A 10,840-nucleotide genomic window follows, 5' to 3' on the forward strand; every position below is an offset into this window, starting at 1 on the left:
GGGTAGCTTAAAGTAAATCTGGCTATCATGAAGTCCCAGTATGATCCCTGAGAAATCATGGAGAACCGGTATAGTTCCAGAGGATGAGGAAAGACTTATCATCAAACAAAAAGAGCTAGTGGGAGAGGATTTAAGTTAACAACAGATTAAAAGTTTTACATAACACTAAGCAAATTAAGCTTAAAACTAAATGAAATGGATGGTTCATGAGCATTTAAAATAAAATGCGTTGATTGGCAAGAGATAACGGCTTTATCAAAAGCAAATGTCAACCTACATCTTTTTCTGATAAAGAGTGACATATTCAGTTGACAGGGATATAGGTTCCTTGATGTCAGTGAAACATTCATCTCCCATAACATTAGCAGGGAAGACCAACAAGTATAGGTTGGCTTATGCTACCAGGCCCTGTGTTGCTCAACATATATTTATAAATTATTTGGATAAGGGGTTAAATATATGATCACCCGATCTGCCGATGGCCAAAAGTTAAGAGGGACTGCAACATCTTAATGGGAAATATCAAGATTTAAGAGGATCGTGAAAAGGTGAAACAGGCAGAAAGCAATAAAATGAATTTCAGCTGGGACAAATACAAAGTCCTTGATTTGGATAGGAAAAAGAAAGCCTATACTCAGTTGCAGTACATTCCTTGACATGCTTCACCACATGTCCCATTGCCATTTTCCGTTAGGAGTTTCAAATGCAAGTTCATAATTGTTGTGATTCAGGGTCAGCCTGTGGGTTCGGCAGTTGGGTCGGACGACTCAGAGGAGGGGGGTGTTGAAGACCTTGCTGAGGGGGTTGAAGATCTTGCTGATGAGAGCCCTCAGCCAGGCCCCTCCCACTTGGTCACCACGGAGACCCAGCTGTGTGAGCCTGACAGCGTGGATGAAGATGACCCACAGCTGGCCCTGTTCAAGGACGCCCGATGCAGGAGGCAGTCAATTAGGAGTAAACAGAGGAAGGCAATGGGGCTCCTCGGAAGGAGGCAGAGAGAAGCCACGCCCTGAACTCTATATAAGGGGAATGTGTGGGAGGGCTGGTTTGCTGAAGGCAACCTTGGATAGTTCCTGTTTCTTAAAGCTCCTGTTTCTTGGTTTGTCTTGTTCCGTTTGTTTTTGTAGCAATAAATTTGGCAGGCGTAATTCCAGCCTCTTGCCTTCTTGTAAAAGGGGTTGTCCCTGCCTTTTCTGCAGGGCCGGTAGCAGGCTGGTACAGAACAATAATCCCTTTAGCATAGCACATGCTGCTTCGTACTAAGTACCTTTGCTCAAAACCTTTTCATTATTGTCAGTTTCTCGAATTTCATGTTGCATCATTACTTCTATGCTTCAATGAACCAGTTTTCACTCAATGATCCACTTTCTTGAACCATTAACTTCCCAGTAAGACAGTTGACAGTAAAAAAAAAGTAAACTCTGCTTGTCTAAATTGGAGATTGTACAAATGAGTGATTGGCCTAATATTTTGCAGAAAGCAGTTAGGCTGGGACTGGGAGAGACACTGCCAATTATTACCTTTTCTTGTTGATAGTATGATCTCCTGAAAGCACCTAGCAAATTTTCCAATTAAGTGTCACCAGTTTGCAATCTCCTTGGTGAAAATGGAAATCCTTCACTATCACCCTGAAAAAGCCATACAACATCCTACCTAGGAGGTTACTGGCAGTAAATAAAGACAAGTGGAAGGTGTGGGTGGAGGGTGATGCTAAGTGAGGCAGCAAGTTTGAAAGAAGGCTGATGGGTCTCCATGGTACACTGACAATCTACAAATAGGTCTGAAAATAGCCTAATGGATACTCACTGGATACAAGTTTAAGTTTATTATATTTGTATACCGCCCTTCTCCCAAAGGACTCAGGGCGGTGAACAGGGCATATATAAAAATACAAAATACAAAAATTAAAAGGAGAATTAAATACGAGCCCGCACTAAAAAAGTAGAAAAATGTAAAAAATCCCCAATAAAAAACCCCAACGCATCCCCCATCAGGCCAGGCCGGCTTGTTCAAACAGGTAGGTCTTCAAGTCGCGTCGGAAGGAGCGAAGGTCAGGTGCCATCCGGAGCTCAACCGGCAGCTGATTCCATAAAGCCGGGGCGCCCACAGAGAAGGCCCTCCCCCTGGGGGCCACCAGCCGACATTCTCTGACCAGTGGCACCCTGAGGAGGCCCTCTCTGTGGGAACGCACAGGGCGGAGGGAAGTTGACGCCGGCAGCAGGTGATCCCCGAGGTGCTCAATTGCCTTCAGTACCCACATGAGTCTAGCCCAGGGGTGTCAAACTGCCGACCCACGGGCCGGACACATCACACGGAAGCCTTGCCCACCCCATTGCCAGCAATGGCAAAACTGTCTAAATACATTGCGCAATGTCACGTGACGTCGCAAGTTTGACATGTCTGGTCTAGCCTGTCATTAAGAACACAGGTATTCCTGTAAAACTGCACACACAACCTTGCCTGTGATTAGACAGAAATATTGTTGTGTGTGGTTAGACGTCCACCATTCCTCCTATGTTCAACCTGCTTTATTCTTAAGTCATTCTACTAAATCAAAAATTGGGAAAAACAGGAAAGGATCTAATCAAAGGTTATTTTGCAATTATTAGCTTTTTCTGTCCATGTACATCACAGAAATGAGGGGGCCACCAGCAGTTTCTCTGGGATACATGGGTTGATTCTGGTTGAAGGAGACAGTCCTGCAAATAAGTTACTGCCAAGTCAGGCAATATTTCATAGCCTTTGGAATTACACTCAAAAGCTAATAGGAAGCCAGTGTAGATCTGCAATACCAGCATATTGTGCTCATTGCAATAGATGCCAGCTACAATCTCTCACATGATGAGCTAAGAAGTTTCTGAGTGACCTTCAGACTGGTCTTCCACATGTAGAGTGCAATGCAGGACTACAGGCATGTAATGATGAGAGCATTAGTTACAGCTGTGAGGTCCTCCTGTTCCTGGTAGGACTGGCAAATGTTACAGAAAGACCTCCTGGTCACACCTGCCAATCTATACCAATAGCCAGGAGGACCTTTCCAGTAAAGGGTTTTATTGCATTAACATACTGCAGGTGGAAGGAGATATTGCGGTTAAAGGAGTTGCTCCAGTTTTACAGGTTGACCAAATAAAGGTCAGACTGAGATTGCCAAATCTGGGATGATGCCCCTATGAGCCCCTCTACAAGGGAGATGAGCAGTTAAAAAGTCTGATATATAAATAAATACTACAGATCTTCTCCTGTGTTAGTCAATCCAGAGACAACACTAGGGCAGTCACAGCACCTCAAAGTACATATGGCAACTCCATCTCGCTTGAACTCAAGATGTCAAAGGTAAGCTGGGTATAGCCAAAGACCTATGCCCTATGGTTTTCAGCAATTGCTTTTGATAAAAAAAAAAAGTTGATGGAAAGAAGCTGGGAATGGAGGCATCAACATAAGGACACTTCATCTTGAGACATCCTAAACTGCACTGGGAGGGAAAGGCATCAATGCACCATTCTCAGGTAGATGAATAGTGGTTTCTCAGCATCATCCCATATTTGGAGATCTCAGTCTGACCCTTATTTGGTCATCTAGCACAGAGTTAATGCAGAATATTGGTGTCAAGCTGCCGGCCTGCAGGCTGGTTGCATCATATGGAGGCTGCGCCTACCCCAGCTCTGGCAATGCAAAAAGTTGCGATACATCACGACACGTCAAATGACGTGGAGTTTGACACCCATGCAATAGAAGAATCCATCATCTCAATTTCTCCTTTTTACAAGTGAGTCCACTAGAATCTGCCTGTGCTGTCATCTCCTGGACACACTGTGCAACCACAACTCCTAGGAAGGGTGGGTAAACCCCAGTGAAGTGACAGCCATCACTTGTTGCCCCCCAGCTATCCTTGCAGCTGCACGCTTTCAAGCTCTTTCAAACTCTTCAACAGAGACCTGTTTTCCTGCTTGCTAAGGCTGAAATCAACTGCAGCAATAGAATTCAGATTATTGTGCTATAGCAGCTTTCCTTAAGGAAGTGCCCCTGCCAAGCTTGGATTAGGATTATGGGGGGACTGACTGGGTTATAGACCCAACAGATTCTCAAGGGTATCAAGTTGGGCAAGACTCTGGTACCTCTGTGAAAGCAACTTGTGCCCTACGTAGGTGAAGGAAGTAGGTGAAGATTGCTAATAAATTTTGCCAATGGAAACGGCAATTGGTGCTGGTGCTATTCATCTGAGCGGCGAGGACTGCGGTGTTCCACCAGTCACAGTGCGTAAACCATGGAACCACATAAATGAGTCATGCTTACAGGCTCTTTGATAATTAGCAAAAGAACAGGAGATGGAAATCAGAAAAGAAAGGGATCCAGACTCTCAGCCAAATACACTAATTGTCAATGCCCCAGGAGAACAGTCATGTTTATGAACTAGAAGTCTGGTGAATCCAAAGAGGGCCTACAGATCAAAGGATTTGGACTGGCACTTCAAAAATGATAATAATCCTAAAAGGAAAATGAGTGAATTCTTATAGGGTTAATGTAGGGGCCAATACTACTGTTGACAACTGGCTGAAATAATCACCCTGCATATTTTTCCTCCCACATAGCACCTCCTAAACTCAATTTATCAGATGTGATCCCCAAGGAAACCAGATCATTTCTGAGGAGTAAAACAGATTTTTTAATTCAGTTCAACCTGCCAAGAATATTAAACTGTAATTCAGTAGGGTAAGTGACAATCCATGGGCAAGACTCTGGATATCTATAAAACGTGAGTAAGACGTATGGACATCTCGTAAGATAAATGCAGCACAGTAGAAATAAGAAACACAGAAAAAAATATTGGGTTTGAAAATGGCATTTTTATCAGACACACATGAGGTATTTTCTAAGGTTTTTCTTCATTCCTTTGTATTTTAATATTATACCTCATTTCTTTCTATCATTCCCCCCATATGTGGTTACTGTGTGGCGTATCAGTGTCTATATGTATTCATGTGTATGTGTCCCTTGGGGATACATGACAGGCAAATCAAGGAAATAACTTTCCTGGATGACAGTTTAAATCAGCAGTAGGAAGATAATAAAAATTCTTACAGCTTGAAATGTGGTTCTTGGTACTAGTACAAGGATTACAAATAAGCCCACAAGAAGCTGGACTCTTCATTCTCATTTTGCTATCAGGACTGACTAGACTGTCCACTGACGAACAGAAACAGCGTGCAATATTTATGCCTACTGCAAAATACATTTGAGGCAATATCATTAGTAGACCAAATGAAGTTTAATAAAGCGTGCAAGTTTCCAATTTTTAGAAGAATTCTTCCTCAGCAAAGATGGCAATTAATCAGACAATCAGATTGGAGGGGGAATTCAAACGAGAGATTCAATCCATCTTTGCAAGAGTTCTGTATCTGATGAGGCCCAATCTGTAGCTTCCATCTTAAACTCTGAAGATAGAAGCTACAGATTAGGCCTCCTCAGATACAAAATGGATGTCAGATTACATACAAGTTCTCTTATGGTCTACTAGGATGAAGAAACAGGCAAACGGTTGTTTCCTTATAAAATCCAGGTATTGAATTAATTTTGTTCCAAACAAAAGCTTTCCCTGTGGGAGGTTTAGTTTATCATTACATTTGAACACCCAGTCAGGTTAATTTATTAGACTGACTTTAAGTATCAAATGCTCCATTTTTGTCACAAAGGTTGAATGTTTATATTAACCCAAACTCAAATGATCTTCTGTGGCTTGTTCACTGCACAAGTGTCCAAAACATTGTAAACCGCACAATTGTCCAACACAAAATACCTCCAAACCAATTATCATATTTTGTCCCGTTTCTAACGCTTCACACACATTTAAAAAACTGTAGTGTGTCTGGGTGTTTTATCTCACGATTTCTTCCAGGGCCTCTGCTGAAGCTTTGCCTTTAAATCTTTTGCCAACACCAACCAGGAATTCTAACCAAGTTAGTGTGCAAAGACAAAGGATGTGCAGAGAGATGAAGGGGAATAACCACAATCTGCCCCTCCTTTATCCAATCACTCAGGTTTGGGACTGACAAGGAAGGAAACCCAAGATGTGCTGCAAAATTAGGAATTCTGTTCTACTTGGTCCACTCTTCTGGACGGGCTTTCACTGATCACACAAAGCAAAGCTTCATCGGTGTCTGACGATAAAGCTCTTTCTGGTGCATTCAGCAGAGAAATCGAAGGGGCCAGTGGAGCGGGGAGAAAGCAATGCCAGGGTCCTTTGCCAATCCATGTTACTTTATGCTGGATCAGCAGGGAGTGGCAGAAACACCCAATTCATGATCACTCCCTGCTTCCTTTAGTCTTCTGAAATGGCTGGAAAATGAACCCTGCACTGGAAAAAGAGGAAGCCATGCCTACCCAGCCAGCCTACGGCATTCGCAATTCTTCCCCCCCAAAACAGACTTTGGCATTTAATCTTATAATTTAAGAAGAAAGAAAGAAAGCAAAATTCTTACAGGCTAGTTATTGTTTGGAGCTTGCCAACTTCTCTTTTGAAGGTGACAAAATAAAAAAAAAAGGAGGGAGGATATTTTTGAATATTATGAACAAACATGGAGCAGTGCTACTACATTCGCTGACACAAAGTCTGTGCACAGACTTCACCCAAGGACAAGAAAACACTCGCTTCCCTCCAGAGTCTCACTTGACACACAGGGTCGCTATTTTATTTTGCACCTTTTAGCCAGATGATAGGTTCTCCCAGCAGAAATACTGCTATGGGCAAGTTTAGGGGCTTGGAGGTGGACAAATAGTATCTTGCCTGTTTGGAAGAGATAGAAGAGCTGTTCTTGCATAATCAAGAACAGCAAAAAAATTGTGAAAGGCCTTCAAAAGCAAAGCCATCTTCTAATTCAAACTCCCTTTGGAGGTATACCAGGCTGCCCCTCTTCCCCTAGGTGCCCTTTCCTTGCACAGGGTCTCACCTCTCCAAAATGCATGTAGATATATTCCCGTGCCCGCTGGTGCAGTTCGGTACAGCCAATCTGTTCAGCGAAGTTGGCGATGCCAATGGCATTACTGGGGTCCAGCTGCTGCACCAAAAAATCACAGCAGGCCTTCACCACACTGTCTATCTGGTACATGACAGCCCCATTCATAACATGCAGCACACACTGCTCGCCCACGGAAATGGAGGCAGTGTAGGCAAATTCAATCAGGCGCTCCATTACTTTGGGGTGGATGCCCTCGATGGGGACTATCTCCATACCCTGTTCCCGGAGGCCCATGGTGAACATGGCCTTGAAGACTGGACTGGAGGAGGCCAGCACCACCTTATGAGCCTGAAAGTCGGCCGGGGGAATGTCCTTGTATTTGACCCGCAAGGTGACGTCACAAAGTTGCTGACTTAGGCGCAACTGATTCATGATGTTGAAAGCTTGCTTGGTGTGATCCTCCAGGGTGTAGCTGAAGGTGCGACTGCCATTGTGCGAGGGAGTCACCTCCGCCTTGCACTCTGGGGCATACATCACAGAAGCAGTTGCATTGCACGAAGGAATGCAGGAAAAGGGCAGGGGCACCAGCAGAGGCGGCTAAGCTGGGGGCCTTGCTACAGAGGCCTGGCATGCAGCAGCAAAGTCTTGATACCTGCACAGGGGACAGAGAAGCAAGAGGTCTGGTTAGGTAGTGTACGACCCAAGGCAATAGCTCACTTCTGGCTTCGCACTGCTGTGCGCTCAGGAGGCAGAAGGCACCTCCTTTGCTCCACGAACATACCATCCCTCCAGAAGATCATCTTTAACCTCCCCACATCCATGAAACAGGCACACTGGCTGCATGTATATATATGTGGTTAGCCAGACACAGAACCTTCAGTCTTAGCTCCAAAGAATATCAGGTACACTTGAAATGGAGAGAATTAAAAAGTTTAAAAAATCAAAATACTTATGAGGGAAAATGGCTGAGATTAAGCTATTCCCCCTACCCCCTTTTTCAATTAGAAGAGGGAGCAAGGTGGTCTTTTTCGTCTGGTTCCCTCAGGTCAACCAGAAGCACAGATAACTTTCTGTGGAGAGCCCATACAATGCCACTCTGTGCTACTTAACACAGTCATTATGACTCAGCAGGCTATAACCTAGGACTGCTTAGTCATTCCAAGGCCACTGAGGTGTGTAGGTATTTTCCCCACTATTTGGACTGGAATCAATATGCTATTGTGAGATTATTTCATATTCCTCTTTCACAGTAGTTTGTGGCTTTTTTGGGTGCCTACAAGTAGTGGTGACTTTTAGCAACTGCCTGGACAAGTCTCTGAAGTTTTCATGGCAAAATTTCAGAAGTGAGTTGCCCTTGTGTTCAGGCTAAGCTGGAAGCCAAGAGAAACTCTGACTAAATGAGCAAGATGGGTTATAATGGACGAGGCTCCGAAGACATCCTGTAAACCCCTTCACTGCCACCTGTCCATTTCTTTTAATCCACAGATGTGACTTATTTATGAAAGGCATTTTAATCAAAAGACTCAATGAATCCAACGAAATGGAAGAGAAAAAAAAAGCCCCTAGAAATTTAACAGAAGGTGAGGTAGTGTTTGCAGCAAGATGGGGACAACTATTTATTGTGCCTTTCTGATGAAGATTCTTAAAACTGGCATTGCATCAAGCCTGGTGGCCATGTGTTTTGATAAAATTACTGTAGCAGTTGCATAAGGTTCACATGGTCACATACAACAAGAAAGGTGCTTTCATACACAACTACACACACCGTTGCTCTATGCTCAGGGGTTAAAATTTGCCAAACACAAAATGCCTGGGGAATCCAGTTCAGCTGCTGCATGAAAATTATCCTGCTTATTCCACCAAGAGACAAGATGACAGCATACAGCAGGAATCTTTAGGCTTTCAGGTGGCAAATCAGCCTACGTAAGAGCAAGGTTGGGCAGTATTCTGATTGCTTGACCTCGAAAATTGCCATAATATATTCTCAAGAAATGAAAAAAAAACCCACAAATTTATTTATTCATTCAATTTGCATGGCCACTCTCTCCCCTAAAGGAGTTTGAGTGGCTTAGAATTCTAAAACTGGGTTTTTCAAGTTTGGCAACTTTAAAAGTACAGACTTAAACTCCCAAAAATTCCCTAGCCAGAATGCTATAACCAAGATATACCAAAGCTGGTAACCAAAAACCAATACAAAACATTGATAACCAGTTGAAAATAAAAATAACCAGTCAACAGCTAGCAAGTCAAGTCAGCAAGGCCACTGTAAAAGTAGCCCATCATTGCCAAAATTTGTTTTGCTATAATTTTTTTTAAAAAACCCCAATAATAATATGAGGATTCTCCAAAAAGAAGATAGGTTTCTGGGGGAAAGCATATATTCCTCTCTTTAATGTAGTACAATAAAGGGAAGTAATATTCTGCTTTTCCCCCCACTTGCCAGTTTCTTCTGTCTTACCAAAAATACAGAAGATACTGGCAAGTGGGGGAAAAGCAGATTATTACTTCCCTTTATTGTACTAATTAAATAGAGGAATATAAGCACTGCCTATAAACAAAGGGCAGTTATCTTAGAAAAAGATGCATAAAAAGAAGTTACAGATTTGGGGAAGAGAATGGTGGAAGGCAGGAAGAGACAGAAATCATATTCAACGTGGAGGCTTTACAAAAGACAAAATGGGCAATTATATAAAATACAGAAAAATAGTCTCCACTATAAAATGTGTGAGCTTCCACTACCAGAATTCTCTAGTCAATATGAATTTTGGGAGTTGAAACCCCCGTCCATATTAATGTTGCCAAGACTGACAAACACTGCTTTAAACAATTGGGACTCAGAACTGACAAATCCCTACACCCAAATCTCCAAAATTGAGGCGGTTTCCGTCCCCTACAAATGTTTAATGACTTAATATTCCTTCCAAATCCACTTCCCTTCGCCACATCGAAAGAAAAAAATTATAATCTTTTATCTATTTCTTTTTCCAGAGAAACCGTCCCAGCTCCTGCCAACCTAGCAGTTCGAAAGCACGTAAAAATGCAAGTAGAAAAATAGGGACCGCTCCGGTGGGAAGGTAACAGCGTTCGGTGCGCCTTTGGCGTCTAGTCATGCCGGCCACATGACCACGGAGACGTCCTCAGACAAGCGCTGGCTCTTCGGCTTTGAAACGGAGATGAGCACCGGCCCCTAGAGTCGGAAACGACTAGCACGCATGTGCGGGGGAACCTTTACCTTTACCTTTACTAGCAACAGAAGTTCGCCGAGTGATTTAGGCCAATCTGGGGGTAAAGCAGAGCGCCAAGGGCTCCTGGAAGAAATTAAATTAAGCGCCACAATCTCAAGTTCACGCTGTCAACAAAATGCTGATGGGAAATCCGGGAGCTGCCCGGTTGGGATTGGATTTTATTTACCCCCACCCACCCACCCACTAGGTTCCCCTCCTCAAATTAACCCCCGTTTGAATGCCTTAAAGTTCGCCTCCTCCTCACGCCAGCACGGCAACTACTTCCTGCAACCCCAAATTTTGCAAGCGTGTTTGAAAGCCTCTGCCCTCGTTCCCCTTGCTTCCCTTCTCGGGCCAGACGAGGAAAGCGAGCCGCAGCCCGCTCGGGCACCCCAGCACGGCGGGAAAGGAGTGGAAGCGCTTCCGCGCATTTGTAACGGGCGTACCTCCCTCCGCTCTTGGCTTTCGCCTCTCCCCAGCGCGGAAGCTCCATTTCCTTCCCCGAGTTGGCCTCGCCTTTGGATCCGCCTCCGCCCGGCCCCGCGCCTCCCTTTAGCAACCCGCCTCCCCTGCGAGCCGAGTCGGCCTGCGCTTGGCGAGCTAAGGGACTCTTATTCTGAAAGCGGGGCGGCCCGTGCTCTCACTTGCTTAGTCATGGTGACT

General features: G+C 44.2%; 1 protein-coding gene across 3 annotated transcripts; it reads right to left on the reverse strand.

Annotated features, from left to right (window-relative positions):
* Positions 1-3,941: 3,941 nt before the first annotated feature.
* On the reverse strand, positions 3,942-10,718 carry LOC310636573 (kelch-like ECH-associated protein 1). 3 transcript variants are annotated; one of them, XM_083356519.1, is made up of 4 exons: positions 10,624-10,683; positions 10,192-10,261; positions 6,945-7,605; positions 3,942-5,432 (listed from the first exon to the last, which is right to left on the reverse strand). In XM_083356519.1, exons 3-4 carry the CDS (start codon positions 7,485-7,487, stop codon positions 5,310-5,312), a joined length of 666 nt encoding a protein of 221 aa, XP_083212645.1. In that variant the 5' UTR covers positions 7,488-7,605; positions 10,192-10,261; positions 10,624-10,683; the 3' UTR covers positions 3,942-5,309. The 3 variants fall into 3 exon arrangements, with proteins under 3 accessions (XP_083212645.1, XP_083212644.1, XP_083212646.1); XM_083356518.1 differs by lacking the exon at positions 10,192-10,261 and having other exon boundaries at positions 10,624-10,718; XM_083356520.1 differs by lacking the exons at positions 10,192-10,261; positions 10,624-10,683 and adding an exon at positions 7,735-7,756.
* Between the last annotated feature and the right edge of the window lie 122 nt (positions 10,719-10,840).

The sequence above is a fragment of the Vipera ursinii genome, assembly GCF_947247035.1.
Source record: "Vipera ursinii genome assembly, chromosome: 2".
NCBI lineage: Eukaryota > Metazoa > Chordata > Lepidosauria > Squamata > Viperidae > Vipera > Vipera ursinii.

What these genes read in the sequence shown, in the direction of transcription:
- LOC310636573 (XM_083356518.1), bottom strand. Translation starts at nt 7,487, where the DNA reads ATGTATGCCCCAGAGTGCAAGGCGGAGGTGACTCCCTCGCACAATGGC. An exon ending in TCTACATGCATTTTGGAGAG is followed by an intron (nt 5,433 to 6,944) that starts GTGAGACCCTGT and finishes TTCTATCTTCAG; the next exon opens with AGTTTAAGATGGAAGCTACA.